The following is a 22,125-nucleotide window of genomic DNA, read 5'->3' as shown; positions in this document are numbered from 1 at the left end:
TCCCTGGGAGTTGCACAGTGGACCCTCTTGAAACTGCATCGACACAGCAAGGGCCTCTCACCTGCTGCAGAGCATGCTGAGCCGCAGGAGGTTTGCTTGCCCTCCAGCCGCTTACCCAGCCAGGCTGATGGCCCAAGTCCCCTCCCGCTGGCGGGCAAGAGAGGCACCTCAGGAGCCAAGGGAGAGAGTCCTGCAAGCGGATGTGGAGCTGCTGCTATGCTCTTGAAATGCACCACAAAGAGGGCAAGATGCCCCAAATACATTCTGTTCCATGAGAGGCAATTTTGAAAAATACTTTGATTGAAAATACATCTTAGCATATAAGACTGGCCATTTGGCCAGAAGACGGTCCAACGTTTAGAGCGCCCCCCCCCCGACCCGGTCTTGCTCCAGTAAGCGGGAGGGCGATGAGGGAGTCCGGGCTGTCCAGAGCAAGCTGCTCCCACACGCCCTAGAGGAGAGTGGGGAGCGGACAGGCCCAGGGGAACAGCCCAGGAAGAGGGTGGCAGCCACCCTGGTGGCCCAGGAGAGGGGCTCTCCACAATTCACTTGCGGCTCACAACCCGGCACCACCCCAGCCTCCACCCTAGTGCTGGACCAGCAGAGGCTTCTTTGGGGGCAGCCGCTGCCTCCTCCCCAAGAAGAGCTGCTCAACAGGCAACGGCTGCAAGAAGCTGGCCCTGGAAACAGCCCACTGCAGTCCCAGCAGCAGGCGGCTTGCAGAGGCACCCAGGCCAAGGCAGTGGGGTGGCGGCAGAGGAGCTGGCCAAGAACACCACCCCCCCGCCCCGCAACTGCACCAGCCACGTCCTGCCTCTGGAGCGGCTCAGCTCTCAAACCATTTGCTCTTCTTGGCAGGCAGAGCGTTCTTGCTGCCGCTGCCGCCCAGGAGCTTGCGCTTGTATTGTTCCACCAGCTGCTCAAAGTGGGCCTCTGCCCGGCTGCGTCCCGCCCGGCTGTTGCGCTTGGGCGCCTGCAGGAAGAAGGGCCCATATCAGCCCAGCCGCTCTGCAAGGCAACGGAGGGAAAGCCCCTGCCCCCCGGAGGGAAGGGGGCCCTGCCCACCCCTGGGGGAGGATCCCCCCAACTCACCTGCTTGGGGGCCCCAGGGAGCTTCTCCTGGCTCTGTGGCTTGCGGGGGGCCCCTCTGTGGCTCTGCGACTTCTTCTGGGCAGGAGGCAGCGGCCCTTTGACCTTGTTGCGCTGCCTGCCGGAAGAGAGGCCAGGGCCAGGCTGTCACTGGGAGGACAAGTGCCCCCCCCCCCGGAGAAGGGGAGGGAGCGGGGCCCTCCGGCCTGGAGGGTGTGGCGTCACTGGCCTTGGCGGGAGAGGAAAGGCAGGCGGAGAGCACCACATTCTCCAACCAGCCCTTGCAGCTCTTCTGCAGCAAAGGCGCCTCTGGCCCCGGGGCCCACTGCGGTCTGGCTCGGCCCCTGCCCCTTGCCCCAGCGAGGGATGCAAGCCCAGGTGCTGCGCTTTGCCAAGAGGCCCCGCCAGAAGCCTGCCCGCCCACCCCACCTCCACTGCTCCTCCAACTTCAGGCACACCAAGCCCCACCCCAGCCCACGCCTGTGCAGGTCCTGGACAGAAGCTGCTGGGGGCTGGGGGGGGGGGCAGCAGGGCACAAGTGGGGGGAAGAGGGGGAGGAAACAAAGCAGTGGCCAAGACACAAGGGGAAGCCAAGCCCGCTTCAGGCGAGAGCCGGTCCCTGGGTCCGGATGGTGCAACGTGTGTGCCTTTTAGAAGGTGAAGCTGGGCACAGGGCCACCCCACCCCCACCCCCCACGGGGCAGGCAGGAAGTGGACCAAAGGAAACCCCCTCCCCTTGCCCCCGCCCACTGCAGGAGGTACCTGATTTTGGGTCCCCGGTGAGAGGGCAGAGCCAGGACCTTGGGGCGCTTCTTGCCATCTGGCAACAGCACTTGCTCCACTTCTGCCCGCGTCTGGAAACCTGCCCAGGACACAGCAGCGCCGTCTGCAGACGGGGGGCCTGGAGGAGGAGGCCGCGGGGGTGCTGGGATGTCCCTGGGCCTCTTCCGGGGGGCCTTGTGCACCTTGGGGTCCAGCGGAGTCCCTTCTACTGCTTGCGGGGCCTGCTTCCGGCCCTGGACCTTCAGGGCCTGTTTCCCAGGGGCCTCCGCCTGCCTGGCGCTGGCCTTGAGCCCCCTGCCTGCTGGCCCCTCGGCTGCTTGCTTCTGCCTCAGCTTTTGCTGCACACGAGAGAGGAGCGGAGCGCTGGTCTCGGAGCGACAGGCCCAGGGGGACCACCATGCGTCACGCTGGGTCTGCGTCCCCAGATCCATAGAGAGCGGCTCCGAACGAGGCTCACAGGCAAGCGGGGCTGCGGAGGGACCCAAGCGCTCGGCTCACCGGGCAAGACGGTCCCGGAGAACAAGCCAGCGGAGCTCTGGTGCCCGCTCCGCACAGCGGTTTCCCTCCTCCGCGCTTCTCCCAGGACTTGCCAGGGCCTCTGCCCTCCCAGCCGGAGGATGCTGCTGCCCCTGTGGGGCCCGGGCTGGGAACGGCCCCCGCTCCTCCTCGGGCCCCCTCTCTCAGCCCAGGGCAGCAGGAGAGGGAGGCCCCCCCCCATCCCGGGCACGGACCGATTCGCCACGGATGCCCGGGCCCCACCGAGGGAGGGGAGGAGTTGCCTACCAGGCTGTGCTGGGCTCGCTGCTCTTTCAGCCTCAGCTTCCGCCGGTCCTCCAGAGAGAACTCCACGATGGGCCGCTGCGGGAAGGAAGCACAGCTGCGTCTCTGCAGCACCTTCCTGGCCTCCCAGCAACTGCCCTGGTCCCCGCCCGAGGCCGGCCGCTCCCTCCCCCCAGGAGGCAACTGGAGGCAGGGCTGCCTTGGGGGAAGAGCCCCGCCTCTCCCCTCTCCTAGGGCCTGGGGCAGGGCTGCCCTGGGGGAGAGGCTCTGGCCGCCCAGAGGAGCCCCCGAGCCCACTCAGCCCCTCCAGGTCCAGCTGCTCACCGGGAGGGGATTGGGGAGGGACCCACCTTCTGGTCCCCAAAGAGCTGGGGGTTGTTGTTGACGTGGCGCAAGGCCGCCAGCGCCTGCTCGTGCTCCGGGAACTCCACAAAGGCGTAGCCCAGGGACTGGCCCCGCCCCTTCCCAGCCGGCGCCTTCAGGTCCCGCATGACCCGGCACTGCAGAGGCGGAGAGGCAGGCCGAGGGTGAAGCCAGCCCCGCTGGAGGCCCCCGTGCCTGGGAGCCCAGAGCGGCGCTCTCCCCCCCCCCCCCGCCCCGGGCAGGCTCAGGACTGGGACTCCCAGACACAGGACACTTCGGACTGGGCGGCCTTCCGCAGCTGGAGCCCGGGGGTGATGCTGCAGCAGCCACTGCCGCCCAGCCCCTCCGGCGGATTTGCGGGAGGACGGAAGAGGCTCTGCCCAGCTGCCTGAGCGGTGGGAAGCCCAGCCTGGCTGGGGGACTCCGGAGCAGCAGGGCCGGAGGTCTTTGCCAGCTGCCTCCCAGGGCCGAGAAACGGCCAGGAATGGTGTGGACAGAGTCTGGGGAGCAGGGGACTCCCAGCTGCCGCAGAGGATGAACGGCCCACTCTGTGCCCAGCTCCCCAAGCCGGCCCCTGCCGTGCCCACGCCCTGGCCTCTCAAGCCCACCTCCTCCCGTCCAGCTTGAGGGGCACAGGGAGCGGCCTGCTGCAGAGTCAGACCCTTGGTCGACCTAGCTCAGGGTTGCCTACACTGACTGGCAGCAGCTCCTCACCGTTCCGGGCAAGGCTCTCTCTCCCAGCCCTACCTGGAGACGCTGCTGCCAGGACGGAGCCTGGGACTTTCTGCATGCCAAGCAGAGGCCCGAGGAGTGAGCGATGCCCCCGCCCGTCTAGTTCAGTGCCGTCTGCACTGACTGGCAGCAGCTCTCCAGGGTTTCTGGCAGCAGTTTCTCCCCGCCCTGCCTGGAGATGCTGCTGCCGCCGCCAGGGATGGAACCGGAGAGAGGTTCTGCCTGCGGCGCAGGGGCTCCAGCACTCAGCTACGGCCCCCTCCCACGCGGCCCCTTCTCCCCACCCCAGCCGATTCCAAAGAGCTTGGTCGGGGGAGCAGCAGTGCTGGGGGAGTGCCCTCCTCCCGGATTATTCCTCTGGGCTGCCTGGCCGGCAGCTCTCGTTGCAGCCACCAGGTGGCAGTGGTGGACCCCGCAGGCAGAGAAGTAGGGCTGGCCCTCTTCCTGGCCCTGGGCTGGGCGAGCTGCAAGGGGTGAGGGCCTGGCCCGGCCCCAGTGGGCAGCCAGCCAGCCCCCTGAGCCTGCCCAGGCCAGGCTCACCTCCTTGATCCGCACACGGGGCATGCTGGCAACCGCACGCAGCATCAGCTTCCGGAGCCGGGAGTCGTCGACGCTCTTGGGCAGGTTGTGGACGCAGAGCCTTGTGCGAGACACAAAGATGTTCTGGTCCTTCAGCTTCTGGTGCTTCAGCTCCTCAAACTGGGGGGGGGGGGAGGGGGCCGTCACTGCCTTGCAGGGCAGAGGGGGAGGGGGCACCAGCCCCTCCCTTCCGCCAAGAGCTTGCAGCTCAGCACAGCACGACTCCCCCCCCCCGCACTCTCGCAAGGCAGTGAGCCACCGAGCAGATCACGTGACATTTGAACTCGTGCCCCAGTGGGCAAGCCAGGCAGCTCACAGTCCCCTGGCTGGGGCACTTTGGCTGCAGGAGTTCATCCCCACAGGCCAGCCCTGGACACGCCACACTGCTGACACCACCTCAAGGCCCCAGCAGAAAAGCCAGCCTCAGCGGGATGGGCTCCCATGCCTAGCCCCAGACTCTGTGCTGCAGCACTGGCCCAATCCTGCCCAGCTGGGGCAGGGGCAAGGGGGCAGAGGGGAGAGCAAGCTTCCTCCTCAAGGTGACCCAGCGCCTTATCCAGGCTTCCCCATCGGAACTGAGATGCTTCCCAGCAGCTCAGGAAGGCAGAGGAGTTCCTCCGATGGGCCCCCCCTTCCCACCCCAGCTCAACCAAGGGCTCTGGGTCTGGCTGAGCACACGGACCCCCAGCCAGAGGGCCCACTGCCCCTGCTCAGGCTGGCCCCAAGCGCAGGCGCACACACACACACACACACACACACACACACACACACACACACACTCACTCACTCACCCGTGCCCTCTTGGCCAGGTCGGCAGCACTCAGACCTTCCGCAGCTTTGGTGCCGGCACGGATCACTGGCGCAGAAAAGGAGACATTGAGGCCGCCGCACCCAAGCTCCAGGCCCACAGAGAACGCCGCCCCACAAGAGCTGGGTGCTGGCCCGCCCTGGGCCTTGCCGGCCGTGTCGCCGCAAGGGCAGCCTCGAATCCGGCCTCGCAAGGCCAGCCTGACATCTCCACAGTGGTGCTGCTGCTGCTGCTGGCTGAGCCCCATGTCTGGATGTGCCCGCAGGCCCACCTCGACCCTCCTCCTGCCCTTTCATGCCGTGGCCAGCACAGCCGTCAGACTGGCCGCCACTGGGAGGCCCGTTCTGCCCCACAATTCCACCCCTGAGGCGGCCTCTGCTGCCAGCCCCCAGCCAGCTCACTCACAGCCTTCGCGGGCCAGGTAGAGATTCCGGGTGCCAGTGGGCTTCTCCACCTTCTTGCTCCGCAGCTGCTGGGCTTCCTCCCGGCTGACGGCCAGGTCCACTCGCAGGCGGCGGCCCTCCAGCTGCAGCCCTCCAGCCTTCCAGGGAGAGGGAAGAGGAGGAGGAGGAGGAAACACACACACACGTGAGCAGGAAGGCCAAGTTACAGCGGGGGGACGACTCCCCCCCCACCCCACCCCCGGACCCTCACCTCACTGTCATCCTGAGCCACCTGTAGACATTTCTGGGCAGCTTCCTGGGTCAGGAACTGGGCAAAGGCACAGCCTGGAGAGGGAGAAGTGCCGAGTTAGTGAGAGGAAAGGGCCGGGGGTGGGTGGGTGGGTGGGGGGCATTCGGCCAAGGGGCCAGAGGTGCAAAGCAAAGGGCCTGCAGGAGCAGGTCCAGCTTGCTCGGGGGCGTAAAGCAGTCCGGCCAAGGGGCTCTGCTCCGACACAGACTATCAGCCCTTGACAGTCACAGAGCAATTTTCTTTATTTTTTATTTGTTGTTAAATTTATAAACCGCCTTTCATTAAAACAATCCCAAGGCAGTTCACATAAAAATCAAAACAAGACTATTAAAAATAAACAATTAAAACATAAGCTAGAATAGAAAAAAAGAGATCTGACTACAAAGATTTAAAATACAAGCAGCAGTAGAGACAATCATATAAAAGCCTGGGCAAAAAGCCACGATTTGACATACTTTCTAAAAACTGTGATGGAGACTGATTAGCGCATACCCACCAGGAGAGGATTCCAGAGTCTGGGGGCAGCCACAGAGAAGGCCCTGTCCCACATGCACGACAACCGAGCCTCCCTCATTGTTGGCGCTTGGAGCAGAGCCCCCTCAGATGACCTCACCAAGCGGGCAGCCACCCTTGGGAGCAGGCGGTCCCTCAGATATCCCGGGCCCAAACCACTAAGGGCTTTCAAGGTCAAAACCAGCACCTTGAATTGGACCCGGAAACGAACTGGCAGCCAGTGTAGCTCTTTCAAAATGGGTGTGATGTGATCTCAGCGGGCAGCTCCAGATAAATCCTAGCTGCCACATTTGGCACTAGCTGCAGTTTCCAAATAGTCTTCAAGGGCAGCCCCACATAGAGCACATTACAGTAATCCAGCCATGACGTGACTAAGGCGTAGGTAACAGTGGCCAGATTTGCATTCTTGAGAAAGGGATGCAGTTCTATTCTACCACCCAGTGGGTTGCTACTGAGCAGCGGAGAGAGAAAGAAGGAATTGCCCACAGTAAAGCAGTGAGTCCATGGCAATGGTGAGGCTTGAAGCCAGGCCTCCCAGATCCAGCTGTGACGTATGGAGGACGTTTGACTAGAACGTGGCCATTTTATTCTTGCTTCTTGCTGCACAAAAAGATACAGCACAGATCTTTGCTCAGAGAGCCGCTACTTAGTGGTTGGTTCTTTGTGCTGCTGGGCAGGTGGGTTTTCGGCCCTCAGCACAAGAGTCAAAGTAAGTGGAGGACATGGACAGACAGTGGGAGCACAGCTGAACCCAGCAGCCAAACATTAGGTTTCGGCGACATGCGCGCCATGCAAAGGGAGGAGGGCCGGGAGACCCCCCCACAGCGCAGCGGAACCAGCAGCATGTTCAAGGGTGGACACAGAGCAGCCATCACTGCCACACAGAGGTAATTCAGGCTGTGCCTCGTTCTCTTGAACTATGGAAAGTTGTTATGTGGTGTTTTTTTTGGATGCCTCTAAAAAGAGGCAGAGAGCAAGAAAGAGAACTGGAATTTTAGAATGTGTTTCATGAGTACCTTTTTGCATGGAAGGATTCACAATGGAAAATCTCTGAATGGGATACCACAAACCTTTTTGTATATAAACCTCTGCAAAGTAACGTTATCTTGGCCTAACTTACATCCCAGTGCTTTTGAACTATGTCTTTGATCTTCTGAATTTTGTACAACTTTTAAGCAATCAAGGTAAGAGAAGGAAGAAGAGTCCACATCACTTTAATTTCTGTCTCTAGACAACCTTTGGGGGGAACACCAATGGGTTTATTTTGTTTTATAGGTAAATTCCCTCCCGCCACCACTTACAGTGTTGTCAGGTTCTGTGTGGCAGCAATTAAAATCTGGCTGATGATGACCTCTTGCTCGTGCCCAGCACCCAACTGCATGGTCTAACTCGAGCACACTTTGGGCCTGCTGCCTCTGAGCACTTCACGGATGCCCAGCCCTCCCACCGTTCTCCAGGCTCACCGCTGCTTGGCTTTTTATCTTGCCCTAAATTGATAAAACTCTTACTATGTCTACAGTTGCCCTTGTAGGATTTTATATGCTTTTTTATACCTCCACATTTTTCATATAATTTTTAATGCATTCTTGCTTCTCTCTTTTATGCCTTTTATAAACATTTGTACCCATTTTACCCATTCTTAACTACTGCTAACTGCAATTTTCAGATCTCGGCTATTAAGGGTCATTTAGTTTGCGGTCTTGCTTTGTTTTAGACAGCCATGGTTTTATTTTAAATCTTACTTCTATTTCTGATTTTTATTTTCTTTTATAATAGTCTTTCATTATATTGTGCACCCCTAGGCTTTTAACATCTACTTTTACTTTTAATATGTGCTGTGCAATCACCCCTTAAACTTTATGCTGGTCTATGACTGTAATAAAGACCGACTGATTGAGGTAAATTCCCTTGAGTCAAGATAACCTGTTCTTCTTGGCAGGCGCTACGGCCTTCGGACAGAAGGGATCTCGGCCTGTCACGTATCCTACTGCCTAGACAGAGTGTTGGGACAACGGGAGCATTGACGGGGAGCCGGAATGAAGTCTGTGTGCCTGACTCCCCACAATCTGGCCACATCGTGGGCCTTCTGAAGTCATCAGCCAGGCTTTCTGAAAACCGAAGCTATGGGGCCAGCCCCCCAGTCATGGGAGGATTGCCTACAGATTATGCCAACTCAACGGAAAGCCACAAGAAAAAAGCCCTGCTGGATCAGGCCAGAGTGCTAGGCACGTCAGGGAAGCCTGGGGCAAAAAGGGCCACCACCCTTTCCCCAGCCCACCCCGCCACCCACCGACTGACCTTTGGAGTGCTCTGTGCTGGGATACAAGACAATCCGCACGTATCTGAGATCCCCAAACTGCTCCAGCAGCTGTTCCAGTTCCTCCTCCTCAGTATCAAAGGACAGGTTCCTGGGTGCAAACGGAGGCTGTGAGGAAAGGCTCCGGCCCCACCAGGCTTGGGATGAGGGGGACGGCAGGCAGGCAGGCAGGCTCAGGGGATCCAGCCGGCACACGCGCAGCCTCGCTTCCTTGGCGCTTGTGCAGCCCGCCACCCCCGCAGCCAGCACTGACCTCACCCCCAGGCAGAGCAGCCGCTGACCTCGAGGGGCCACGGCGTGTGCCGACGTCATGGGGTGGGGGGAGGAATGGAGAGAATGAACCGTGCAGAGTCCTCTCCTGGGCCTGAGCTGAGCCCCCCGTGGCTTGAACTCGGGGCCTGCCACCCACCTGATGAAGAGAGTCCTTCCTTCAGTGACATCTGATGGGAGCTTTGCATCCTTCTTCTTCTTCGTCTTCTTCTTCTGCCTTGAGGGATCTCCAGCTTCTGAAAGAAGAAGGGGCCAGGAGGGGCCCTCTCATTAGTAGGCTCTTCATCAATGGCAGAAACGACAACTGGTGAGGCCACCGCTCCCCCTGCGCCCCCATCACAAACCCACCCAGCAAGAAAGAGGGGCTGCCTTTTGCCATCTCAGAAGATCCAGGCAGAAACCCAGTTCCAGGATAAGGCCCAGGCACTGGGGTGATTCCAGCTCCTCCCTTTCCGTCAGGAAATGCTATCAGAGAATTGGGGGTGGGGAGACCCCTCCCCACATCCCCTAAAAGCTGTTGCACACCAGCCACTCAAGAGGAGGTGGGCGCCAGGAGACTCCTTGGCTTTTCAAAGCAAGGAGTAGATAAGTTCATGGAGGAGGAGATCTAGCAATACTCGTGATGGCTATGCGGAACCTCCATGTGCAGAAGCAGCATACCACTGGATACCAGGGGCTGGGGATACAGCAAGGGAGGCCCTGGAAGCATCTGGCCAATGCTGGAAACTGGAGGCTGGAGGAAAGGAACCCCTTGGGCCTGACCCAGCAGGGCTCTTCAGATGCATCCCTTTTTACCCCAATGCCAAGCCCACCTCCTTCTCCCTCTTCCTCCTCGCTCTCTTCTGCGTCTTCATCAGAGCTGCCGGCCTGGCTGGGCTCCGGGTCTTCTTCCTCGCTGCTGTCCTTGGCCTGATCGCAGCTCCCTGTCTGGCCAGACTCCTCCACCTCCTCCTCCTCCTCCTCCTCCTCCTCCTCCTCCACAGCTGGGTTCTGGCATTCGAAGTACCTGCCAGGGAGACCACATCAGTGCCATTGCATTCAGAGCCTGAAGAGTGGCTTCCGCCCTGCAAAACCTTGAGGCCTGCACGATTGTGGCCAAGGGGGGAAGCCAGACACAGCCCCGCAGCTGCCCAGCGCAGGCAGTTCCCCGCACCCATCACACACTGGTCTTCCCAGCAGCGGTGGCGGCAGCAGCAAATGCCCCCCCTCCTCCTGGCAGCTCACCTGCCCTGCCTCGAGGGCTCAGCCAATGCCACGGCGGCCTCTTGGTCCTCACCGTCCTCCTGGGCCTGACTGAGCTGCTGCTTCTGGACTCCTGGCGGGTGGGAGCCACAGTGGGAGGCACGATGAGCAGGAGGGCTCCTCCACCCAGCCCCCACCCAAGGCAGCCCTCCGAACTGCCTCACCCCAAAGGGCGAGACCCCCCCCCAGCCTGGCGGCTCACAGGGTGTATGCAGTGCCAAGCGCAAAGGCCAAACACCAGGCCTCCAAACCAGCACTGGGCTGCAGCCACAGCCCCCGGCTGCATAGCTGGGCAGGGCCCACATCTCTGGGGCCTGGGCTCAGCCCCACAGCACCTCATGCACTTTGCACATCTGGCTACAGAGAGGCAGGAGAGGAAGCTGCCCCCCCCCCCCCGGCCAGCCTGGGCAGCAGGGCAAGTGGCCAAGGGAGCCTCCCGGGACGCCCAGCTGGCAGTCCTGCCACCGAGGAGTCGGCCGCCTCCTGCCACTCACAAAGGGCCGGGCCCAGCCAAGGAGACCCTGTCCGGGGCTGGGCCAACGCCAACCAGGATGTGCTCGGAGTCGGCCTCGGCTGCTCCAGAGGCAGAGCCACTCGCCTGGAAGAGCTGCTGCAGCCTGCATCGCTTGGTACTTGTCCCGGGCCACGGCCCAGTCCACGGCAACGGGGCGCTCTGTGGGAGGAAAGTGGAGCTCGTGGCTGGGTTGGAGACAGGGCAGACGTGAGCCCAGCAGGAAGGGGCGGGGGGGGGAGGGAGCGGGAGGAGAGGCCAGGATCCAGGCAGCTCGTCTGAGCCCGACACTCCCCAGAACTGGACTCACTCCTGCACCCACCCCAAGTTGTGAGGTTTTGCCACTGCCCCTGAAGACATCCCCACGGTGGGATTCTCAGACTTCCGAATGCAGCAGGGCGAGCTCCCAGCCCAACAGGAGCAGAGGGCCTGATGCCCGGCAGGGGCAGGACTCCCCAGCCTCCACTCTGCCCCGCCCCCCCCCGGCGCTCAGCTTACCTTTGATCTCCTTCATGTTCATCCCCTTCAGAGCCTTTGCTGCTTCCAGGACATTTTTGAACTGTACGAAGGCAAACCCACGCAGCTTCCCGTCTGAAAGGGAGACCACACTCAGGACACCACCTCTGCCAAGCCAACATCCATATCCTGAGCGCCCAGGACCTGGGAGGAGAGCTGGCCTTGTGGCCGCATGCACAAATGGTCCCCTGTGCTAAGCAGGGGGCATATCCCTGGTTGGCCTTCGGATGGCAGACTACATGTGAGCACCGTCCGACACGGGCATCTTCTGGGAAGAGCATCTTGCATTCCGCCTGAGTCAGCAATACCGAGCTAGAAGGACCAGTGCTCTGGTTCGGTAGAAGGCAGCTGCCTGTGCCCCTGTGACCGCCTGTCCTGGCCCTGGAACACCAACCGCTCACTGCCCCAATCTCTGGCCTGCTTCCGTGTGGGTGGAGCAAGCAGGAGGCTGAAGCGAGGCGAGAATCAACAACTTTGGCCAGACCAGCCATTTCCCATGATCCTCGCTTCCCATCTTGAAGCAGGCCAGAACGAAAACAAGCACAGAGTTTGCGGAAGTTGTAACAGAGACCTCGCCCTCACCGAGGGTGCAGCTCTGGCTCCTCCTCTGTCCTGAAGTTCTGTTCATTTCGCAAAAGCTGCCAGCCAAGCCTTGGATAGACCGCAAGTCTGCAGGGACTGGCTCGGCCCTGCTCCCAGGAGTGCCAGCTGCTGTGTCCCAGGGAAGTCTAACTCGGAGGAGGAGGAGGAGGAGGAGGAGGCAGTCAGCCCACCTAGAGAGTTGGAGACTCAACCAACAGGAGGACTTTCTACTCCTGGCGTAAGCCATTATTATTTATTTTCTTTATATACCACCTGACTCCAAAGGCTCTAGGCGGTTCACCAAAATAAACACAATAGAAACAGAATAAAATCAACGATTGGCTTGGTTGTGTGGTGGTGGTGGTAACCTCTCTATTCCCCTCCTAAATCCAGGCCCTTATCCCTTTGTCCAAATAAACCATCCTTTTGTTTGGTAATTGCTGGTCTGTGTCTAGTTTGCCTAATTCTAAAACTCCCCATGGCCTAGCTGCTCAAGGAACAGAAGAAGCTGCCATATAGCGAGTCAGACCCTTGGTTTATCTAGCTCAGTATTGTCTTCACAGACTGGCAGCGCCTTCTCCAAGGTTGCAGGCAGGAGTCTCTCTCAGCCCTATCTTGGAGATGCTGCCAGGGAGGGAACCTGGATGCTCTTCCCAGAGTAGCCCCAACCAGAGGGAAATATCTTACAGTGCTCACATATGTAGCCTCCCATTCAAATGCAAACCAGGATGGACCCTGCTTAGCAAAGGGGACAATTCATGCTTGCTACCACAAGACCAACGCTCCTCCCCCAAAATGGCTCAGCCATTCTTCATTTTTGTCCGAGAGATTGACTGGCCCAGAGTCACCCAGCAAGTTTCATGACTGAACAGGGATTGAACTCAGGTCTCTCCAGTCCTAGCCTGACACTCTAACCACTACACCATGCCAGCTTGGGGCATGTGGGCATAAGGAAGGGGGCAGCTCTAGGGCTCCCCTGTCAGGAGAGCGATTACAGAGCTCACCATTTCAAAGAAAAGTCACTTACCGGGAAGGCTTCTTTTTGCTGCTGGATCCGAGGACATCTCAGAGCGGGTTATCCTCTACACGTGGCTCAAAGGAGGGACTATGCTAATTAGTTAAGAAGCCTTTAAGAGCCTGGGGAGCAGTGTTCTCTCTAGCAGGGATTCCCAGATGTTGTTGATTACAACTCCCATAACCCCCAAGCAAAAGCCATTGCAGCTGGAGATTCTGGGAGTTGTTGTCAACAACATCTGGGAATCCCTGTTAGAGAGAACACTGTTGGGGGCGGATAACCCCGCCCAGTTCTTTTAGGCCAAGAAACAGCATAGGAACCTGAGAAAACACTGAGAAGGAACCGCAGATGAAAATAATGGCAGGGCAGAACAGCAACGCAGGCAGGGTCCATTGTCCCGAAAAGTAGGCGGGGGTGCCCACTGGATGGGCCGAGAGGTGCTCAGATCCAGCAGCAAGAAAAAGCCTTCATGATAAGTGACCAAAGCTGCGTTCTCTGCTGCTGGCTCCAAGAACATCTCAGAGTCCCACAGACCACAGCCCTGTCCCTCATTTCCAGGAGGGAGCAGCTACACCTATGCAGGAGGAAGAACCTGCTGGAGGACCCGTCTGCCAAAAGCTGAGGCATACGAGTCCATTTCATAGCATCTGGTAAACATAGAGGGAGCCCTCCAAGTGGCCACTCTCCATATTTTGTGGACTGGGACATTCGTGGAGAATGGAGCAGACATTGATGCCACTCTAGCAGAATGAGCAAGTAGGCATGTAGCAGAACGGAGGTTCTGAGATTTGCAAGCCAAAGAGATGCAGGCCTTGATCCACCTGGTGATGGTTGCTGGTGAGGCCGGTTGTCCCCTGGCGCAAGGTAGAAAGGAGACAAAGAGCGGTTCTGTGGGTCTGAAGCGCTCTGTGCATTATACACAGACCTTCAAGCATCCGAGTACGTCCAATCTGTGTCGTGTATTTTCTGTTGGGTGCACTTGCTTTGGACAGAATGAAGGTAACATGATGTCCTGTGATTGAAGAAAAGAAGTTGAAACTTTCAGATGAAAAAATGGGTCAGGAATGAGTCGGACCAAGTCTGTGGAGAACACACCAAGGTTTTTGTGAACGCAGAGCGCACAAAGCTCTGAGACTGCAAGCAGAAGTCACAGCCACCACGAAGGCCCGCTTAAATGAGAATAAATGGAGTGGGAGAAAATGAATCGGTTCGGAGGGAGGGGGATGGAGGGCTTTTCAGAGTGTGTGTAGATTCCATGGTGGGAAGTAGTGCACTGTGGGAGGCGAGAACAAAGCTGCTCCCTGAAGGAAGCGTCATAGATGTGGGTGATTGCTCGGGGATTTTCTAGAGAGACCCGATATCAGTCCCACCAGTGACGCGGCCTGGTGTTTTCACACATTAGCTTTTAGCCCCTGATCTCCCCCCTCCTGGAGGAATTGCAATAGGTGTTTCATGGTGGCCGTGCCCCGTGGAACTGAATTTTTCGCTGACCAGCGGAGGAATGCACTCCAGGTGTACGGAAATATTCTGCTGGTGGAGGCGCACCTGGATGCCTGCAGGGTGTTCAGGACCTGGATCAAACAGCCATGCTGCCAATGGCGGGGATTGTGGCAGAGGCACAAGAGGCATCTGCCGACGCTGCCTGAACAGCCTTTATTTCCCTTTGTCTCAGGAAATAAACACTGTTCAGGCAGCATCCGTGGCCTGAAAAGACAGGGGCAAAGGAGCTTGCTGGGCTTCGGAGGCAGAGCCCGAGAGAGCCAGGTGAAGCATGAGCCAGTTCCTGGAGGGCAGCGGGGCCGGAGTCAGGCCACCGCCGCTCCTGGCAGCATCTTAAAATGGTGCGCTAAAAGGAGGCCCTCTCCCCTCTTCACACCCCCCCTCCTGCAGCGGCGATGTTTTTTACAGTGAGAAGGGGGAGGTTTCCCCTCCCTCCCGCACAGCGGAACAATCATCTTTGCTCTGGGCAGCAAAGAGGTTAATCCACCCCCACATGCTGCTTTAACAGGCCCCATTCAGTTTCCAGGCAGCTAGCTCTACGCAGCCTGGCTCTAGATGATGATCTGGACCCTGCTGAAGGAGATCTTATGTGACTGGCAGGGGCAGGTGTTCTGAGGCTGCGAGGTTACAGAGTTCTGGGAACCAAGGCCTCCGTGGCCAAAATGGTGCTACAGTTATCACCTGAGCCTTGAGTAGTTATACCCTCCTGAGGACCCAGCTGAGTAGGGGTGTCAGCCCTGTGGAACCTGGTGAAGAACTGTGGGAGTTTTGCATTGTGCGGAGTCACGAAGAGGTCCACCAGTGGGGTGCTGAAGTGGTCTGTGATCAACTTGAAGGTGAAGAGTTTCAGCTCCCACTCCCTCAGGAGTCAGTCCTTGAGGCTGAGCCAGTCTGCAATCGCGTTCAAGTCGCCCTAGGCATGGTGTGTCATGATGGAGGCTAAGTGGACATGGAGTCCACCAGCCAATATCTGAACCATAAATTATGGTGTCCCATCACTGAAGATGCCGTGGCACGAGAGGCGAAGCAGATGGAATCCAAGATAGCATCTGATTCAAACACCTGTGCTTCCTGGAGTTTAACCAACTGTTGTCTGTCAGGCCATATCTATAAGTGGGGCTTGAGTCAGGTCATCCAGCTGGATCAGAGAGACCCTGGCTAGCAGTGATGATGCCACTGAGGATCTTATAGACAGTGAAGCGGCCTTACGTGAACGTCTCATGGTGGATTCGAGATATTTGTCAGTTGGATCCTTTAGCAATTCTCTATCCCAGGGTAGCAATGAGCCCAATAACAAAGCCACAACAGGAGCATCAGTGGGAGGAGTTTTAATTAGGTCAGAGGCTTTCTGCTGAAAGAAGTAAAAAAATTTTAGCCACCAGCAGGGATTTCCTGCTTGATGTGGGCAATTGCCATTTGAGTTTCATGGCCTCCACGAATGGTTCAAGGAAAGGTAGCAAAAAGTCATTGTATTTTGGTTTTGAAAACACCAATGTGCTTTTTGTAAGTGGTTGAGGTTCCATGCTAGGCAAAGGCTGTAGACCCAGGGTAGAAATGGCCTTGGTCATGAGGGGCTCAAAATCAGGAGGTTGGAATAGTCGGGGGGGGGAGGGGTCACATTGTCTGGGTCGTGGCCATCAGACCATCCACCTCCTTCTTGATCCAAGTGGATCAAGGTCCACAGTTCCCTGGATTTGTCATCAATAGGAATAATTTCGGCAACAGGCTCAAGCAGGGTGATGTGCCCGGGTTGGAGGGTGTCTTCTTCAGGGCTGCTGGGGGGAGGCCCTCTGGGATCAGGGGAGTCAGGACCAGACAAATTCAGAGGCTTGTATGCTGCCATTTTCCGGTCTGGATTCCTGGGATGTTTTTGATTTATTTTTCTTTGATCTTTTGTTGTCTTTGCGGTTTTTCTTTGACTTTTCGTGGGAAGGGCTCTTAGAAGAAAAGTTAGAAGAGGAGGTACATTCCCTCCTGGTTCTTTTACCTTTTTTTGATTTTATTTGGTCATAAAGATGAAAAGACTGTGCCAGTGAATTCTGGAACTAGGATTGCCAGGCTGAGGGCATTTCTGCTGGGAAATTCCGGGGTGGGGGAGGCCGCTAATTGCTGAGCTCACCGGTTGATGAGAGGTTGAAGTAGTAAGTGGGCGTTGGTGCCCCTCCTGAATTCACCCCCGTTCTCTCCTTTTGTACGGTGGAAGAGGCAGAGGCCTTGAGAGGCTCCAGTGCTGGTCGTTCCTTCCAAATCCCGCATCTGGATGGAGGTCCAGCATGTGCCCTTTTCCTGGCTCACCGCCCCACTTGTGGATGGAATAGCAGGTGAAGGGGTGGCGGCTGTTTTTGTTGCTGCTGCGGAAGCAACTACAGCACCCAATGGGGCTGGGAATGAGGCTGCAGCCTGCTTCCACATTGTGCTGCTCTGCTGCGGGTCTCGCATCCCAAGGACAGGAGTCTTCCCAGTGTGGCAAAGGCCCAACTGGGACTGCTGCAACTGGATTTCCATGGGAAGACTGGATAGGTTGAGGAAGGCCAGTCTGGTTCTTCCCTTTTTGGTATCAGCACGTGCCAAATTTGGTGAGACTGCTCCATGGCCAGGAGAGCCTGGAGTAAAAAGCACAAACAGAGCAGGAGCAAGCTAAGAGGGCAAAAGGGGGGGACAAGAAGGAAAACAAGCAGCAGGAGCCGGAGCAAGTGAAGAGAGAAGGAGAGAGAAAAAGTTCTGCCTGGAGCCAATGCAGGACTAAAGGAACTGGGCGGGGCTGTCCTCCCCAGGCTCTTCAAGGCTGCTTAACTAATTATCACAGTCCTGCCTTCAAGCCACATGGAGAAGACAACCCACTCCGAGATGTCCTCGGAGCCAGCAGCAAAGAATGATAATACCCTGATGCTGTATATCTTCATGGAGGAGAGGTCTATCAATGGCTACTAGTCGGAGGGCTGTGGGCCACCTCCAGCCTCAAAGGCAGGATGGCTCTGAGTACCAGTTGCAGGGGAGTAATGGCAGGAGAGAGGCATGCCCTCAACTCCTGTCTGTGGCTTCCAGCGGCATCTGGTGGGCCATGTGTGAAACAGGATGCTGGACTAGATGGGCTTCCTTGGGCCTGATCCAGCAGGGCTGTTCTTATGTTCTGATCTTGAGTATGGTTTTTAATATCATGGAATCATCAGGCCAGAAGGGTCCTTGTAGGCCAACCCTCCGCTTGAGGCAGGAAATCCAGAGCTAGGGTATCCTGCATAGATGGCTGGACAGCCTCTGCTTGAAGACCCCCAATGAAGGAGCACCCAGTGCCCTCAGGTCACTGGTCCCCTGGTCAAATGACTCTCACTGTTAAGAGTTTCCCCCTGAACATTCAACCCAACTCTACCCTCCTATAGCTCAAGCCCCCGAGATCTTGTCTCGCCCTGCGAGCAAGGCAGCAGAGAACAGGCCTTGGCCCTCTTCTTCCTGACAGCCCTCCTGTCATTGGCAGAGACATTCCCTGGTCCTCTCTCAGGCTTCTCATCTCCCAACATACTCAGGTCCTCCAACCTTTCCTCACAGGGCTTGTTTTCCAGACCCTGCTCATCCTCAAGGCCCTTCTCTGAATCTGTTTCAATTTTTCTACATCCTGCTTAAGTACAATGCCCAGAAGACAAAGTGCTCTAGATAAGGTCTGCCTAGTGTGGAATAAAAGAGTTATTTCTGGGGACTTGGGAGACTACAGTTCTGTTAATCCAACCTAAAACCTCCTTCACCTTCTCTTTTTTTTTGCAGCTGCATCACATGGCTGATTCATGCTCAGTTTATCACCAGTTTGAGTCCCACGTTCCTTTTACATGGACTACTGCCAAGCCAACTAACCCACCACATCTAGGCTGATGCACTCAATCCTTTTGGCTAAGTGCAGAACTTTGTATTTTCCTCTGGTCAGCTTCACATTGCTCATTTCAGCCCAGTTTCCCCTTCTATCCATGCCATTTTGAATGTTAGGCCTCTCTTCTGAACAGCTTCATCGTATTCCTTGGTCAGAAACACAACAGTTGCCATCTCAGGACAGGAAATGTGAACATGTACCAGAGCCTTCAGTGGCCTCGCTACAGCCCCCTCCCACCTACCTGGTTTCCTGGGGAGGGTTGCTTCCAGCACAGTGCCAAACGGAGCAAAGGCAGCCTTCAGGTCATCTTCTGTGCACTGAGGGGAGCACAAGGGAGAGCAGGATCAGAAGCAGCAGGATGCTTCCCCAACCAGTGTCCTTTAACCTGATCCGGATGAGCTGCTCTGATTGATTATGTCTCAAATGCCCCTTCCACCTTCACCCAGTGACACCACAGGATGATCCATGACGCCTATGAGGCTGTTGCATGCTTCCTGTTACTACTTCATTTTAAGCCTCTAAACAGAGCAATTTGTCACAATCCCCAATATAACCAGTGCAGAAACAGCACTCCACCAGAGACAAAGTGCAGAACATGAGGAATCTCAAACAGGACAGCCATGGATATTAATCCTGCTAGCTCCATTGCACACCAGCAAAGGGTGGGGGGGAGAAGACTGGGCCAGCTCCATTAGCCCCACCTGCTAGGAACCAGGAGACACACCCACCCACCCTGCCCTGGCACATACCTTGAAGCTCAGATTGCGAATGATCAGCCTGGCTTTTTTGGAGGCGCCTTTTGTCTTTGGGGGCTTCTGAGTGCCCTGGGGAGCCTTGGAGGCATCTGGAACCAAAATGCCAGGATGGCCAATCAAGCAGGGCACAGCAGAGGAAGTGAGATGCTAAGAGAACCACCACCCAGCTAAGGAAACAGCACTAAGTAAATAAGAGAAACTCCCATCAGAAGCCAGGAGAAGACAGTCCCTGCCAACAAGCCTGGAACCTGACTTACTGGTGAACAGAAGCAGAACAGTGATTAAATCAGATGAAGGCAAAAGGATGATATGGTTGGAAACAGGGCAGGGAATGGCTGGGTGGCCAGCCAGCTCCACTCCACCAGGCCCTCCCAGAAAACCTGTATCCCAGTCCAGGGCTGAACTGAAAGAAGACAGGAAGGAGACCAGCAGATCACCTGTTCCAACCCCCATCCCCCTAATCCCAAAGCATAATCTCCTGCCCATAACTCATGCCAGATAGCTGCACTGGATACCCCACAGCAGGCGATTCCATAACCTCTTTACGCAGGTTGGTCCAATCCTGAAATACTCTTATAATAAGAAAGATCTTCCAAAGGTTTGGTCCAAATCTATCTTCCAGCAGTTTGAACCTGCTGCTTCTTTCCTCAATGGGGAAGGTGAACAAATGCCATCCCTTTTTCCGATATTCATGAAATATTTTTTTTCCATTTCCCACATGTTGCAAGAGGAATCTAGGCCCACCCTCTAGACCACAAGCATCCACGGCAACAAGACAGGACACCAGGAGTCCACTAGAAACACCAAGGCAGTGTTGCTGTTGCCTCGGGACAAACGCCAGCCTGCAAGTTTTCCTGACTGACATCAAGCTCAGCAATGTCACTGCTCTAAAATGTCACTGACAGTACAGAGCGAATTCTTCTTTTCTTCCCACCCACACATCTAGACCCTCAGACTTACCTCCTTTCTTCTTCCCTTTGTTTCTGGGCTTTGGATTAGCAAGTGTTACATTGAGCTTGCGGTTCTCAAAGGTTGTGATCTCTTGGATGGCTCTCTGAGCATCCTCCGACAAGGAGAAAGTAACAAAGCCAAACCCACGGCATGTCTCATGGCCTGTCAAATGGATTTTCAGGTACAAATAAGAAAGATTAGCAACTCTGACAGAAAATGGACTTTGCCCTTGCACAGATCCAACTCTAAAGCATGGTTTAGCAGCATCACGTAAACAACAAAGAACAAGCCAGGAAATTTAACCACAGCTTGATATTTTAATTTGTTCCAACTATAATTAGTTAACAAACCAAAGTTCACCGAGTTCATATGCACTGTAGTTTATAAAAAGATAAATATGGAACTTAGAGGAGCAGAGCAGCTTCCAAGGAAAAGCTACCGCATTTTGAAAATACTACAGCAGTTTTAGAAAAAAGTTGATTAAGGAGGGAAATAATTGTGGTTTATAAAATTATGCATCATGTGAAGAGAGTGGCCAGTGATAAATTTCTCTCTCTCTCACTCTAGAACCAGGGGTCATCCCATAAAACTGCCTGCCAGGAAATTTAGGACCAGCAAAAGGAAGTACTTTTTCACACAGTGCATAATTAAGCTATGGAATTATTTGCCACGGGGATATGGTGATGTCCACCCACTTGGATGCCTTTAAAAGGGGCTTGGACAAATTCATGGAGAACAGGTCTATCAATGGCTACTAGTCTGGTAGCTGTGGACCATCTCCAGCCTCAGAGGCAAGATGCTTCTAAATACCTGTTGCAGAGGAGCAACAGCAGGAGAGAGGGCATGCCCTCAGCTCTTGCCTGTGGGCTTCCCAGAGGCACCTAGTGGGCCACTGTGTGAAACAGGGCCTGATCTCACAAGATTCTTCTTATGTTCTTATGTCAGGCAGGCAATTACCAACAGTCCCTTATTAGGATGTCCCTTATTTCAGCAACTGTCTGTGCCTTATGGAATCCCATTTGTCCCTTATTTTCAGCTAATAGGAAGAACCAGGGGTGGAACTATAATTGAGTGGATGCCCCAGCTCCTGAGGCTCCCCCAGCTCCACCCCTCTCCATTTTCTTCATTATCCAAGGGGCCACCAGGGAGAGCAAGGAACACGGGCCCCCTCTCCCCTAGCTACACCCCTGGGAAGGACCTATGGCTCAGATCAAACCAGTTATTTCCACCAATAGCAAAATAATGAATGAGCTCCAGCTCTCCAACTTGTCCCTCGCTAGCAGAGTATTCTGTGGCGGCGGCGGCGGGCTACACACTTAGGGTTGCCAAGAGTCCCATATTGGCGACATTAACAGCCCTCAATGATTGGCTAACTTAGCATTATCCCGGTATCAGGATCATGAAAATCAGGCAAGCAATAACTACTGGATGGTGCTCACGTGTGAAACCTGTTTTTACTGGCTAACACAGCCTCTTTTTCTAGAAAACAAAATTTACATCCCACCCAGTTTGGCTCGTCAAGACCATTTCAATAAGCAGAGGAGAAGCCACCGAAGCTGGAACTTCTGCCGCGGCTGACCTCGGAAGCGGTAAAACCGCACCGGCACTCGGGCTGCCCCCGACCCCCGCGGACTCCCTCCCGCCTCGTGCCCCTTCTTCGGGCAGGGGAGAGCGGGCCACCCGCGCTCCCCGCAGAAACCGGGCGATGAAGGGGGGGGCCGCCAGCGCCCCCTCCTCAGGCCAGCGCCCCCTGCGGTCCGTGCAGGAGACGCCGGGGGGACCCCAGCCCCGCCAGCCCCGCCCTGCACGACTTCTTACCGGGCTCCGTGACGGCCACCGCCCGCCGCACCGGCCCCACCCGGCTGAACTCGCGCTCCAGGTCCGGGGCGCGGGCCGAGGGGGGCAGGCCCTGCACCAGCACGGTCCGTCCGGGGCCCGCCGTCGCCATGGCCACCGTCCCGGCCAAAGCCGCGCCAGGAACGCTCCGCTCTTCTCCAGAACACGTTACGCAGCTCTGGGCGGCGCCATCTTGGTCCGCCGCGAAGGGGTCCGGCTGGAAACGCAGGCGGCGCTCTCGAGTTCCTGCCGGCCCGGGAAAGAGGAACGGAGAACGCGGCGCGGCCGCCCCCTGGCGGCCAGGAGGACCGGGATGCCCAGAGCACGTGGGGTGGGAGAAGAAAACCGCGCAGTCGGTGCCTTGCGGCCAGAAATAAGAAAGAACTCGGGGCGGGGGGCGAAAGAAGCGCAGGGGTGTGTCCCTCCTTCCCGGA

General features: G+C 56.8%; 1 protein-coding gene across 1 annotated transcript; it reads right to left on the bottom strand.

Annotated features, from left to right (window-relative positions):
• Window positions 1-279: 279 nt before the first annotated feature.
• RBM28 (RNA binding motif protein 28) lies at window positions 280-21,918 on the bottom strand. Its single transcript, XM_053258097.1, has 19 exons — window positions 21,674-21,918; window positions 19,865-20,017; window positions 18,899-18,993; window positions 18,391-18,466; window positions 11,179-11,271; window positions 10,768-10,842; window positions 10,152-10,242; window positions 9,740-9,933; window positions 9,067-9,163; window positions 8,639-8,748; window positions 5,789-5,862; window positions 5,540-5,675; window positions 5,118-5,182; window positions 4,288-4,446; window positions 3,003-3,152; window positions 2,656-2,730; window positions 1,852-2,210; window positions 1,093-1,207; window positions 280-973 (listed from the first exon to the last, which is right to left on the bottom strand). Exons 1-19 carry the CDS (start codon window positions 21,801-21,803, stop codon window positions 827-829), a joined length of 2,394 nt encoding a protein of 797 aa, XP_053114072.1. The 5' UTR covers window positions 21,804-21,918; the 3' UTR covers window positions 280-826.
• Window positions 21,919-22,125: the final 207 nt, after the last annotated feature.

Source organism: Hemicordylus capensis, chromosome 5 (genome assembly GCF_027244095.1).
Source record: "Hemicordylus capensis ecotype Gifberg chromosome 5, rHemCap1.1.pri, whole genome shotgun sequence".
Lineage (NCBI taxonomy): Eukaryota > Metazoa > Chordata > Lepidosauria > Squamata > Cordylidae > Hemicordylus > Hemicordylus capensis.
This window is presented reverse-complemented; position numbering and strand designations above follow the sequence as displayed.

Coding starts and splice junctions, on each gene's coding strand:
- RBM28 (XM_053258097.1), bottom strand. CDS start 21,803: ATGGCGACGGCGGGCCCCGGACGGACCGTGCTGGTGCAGGGCCTGCCC. Junction 18,467..18,898: donor TTCGCAATCTGAGCTTCAAG/GTATGTGCCAGG, acceptor TGCTCCCCTCAG/TGCACAGAAGATGACCTGAA. Junction 9,934..10,151: donor GAGCCCTCGAGGCAGGGCAG/GTGAGCTGCCAG, acceptor TCTCCCTGGCAG/GTACTTCGAATGCCAGAACC.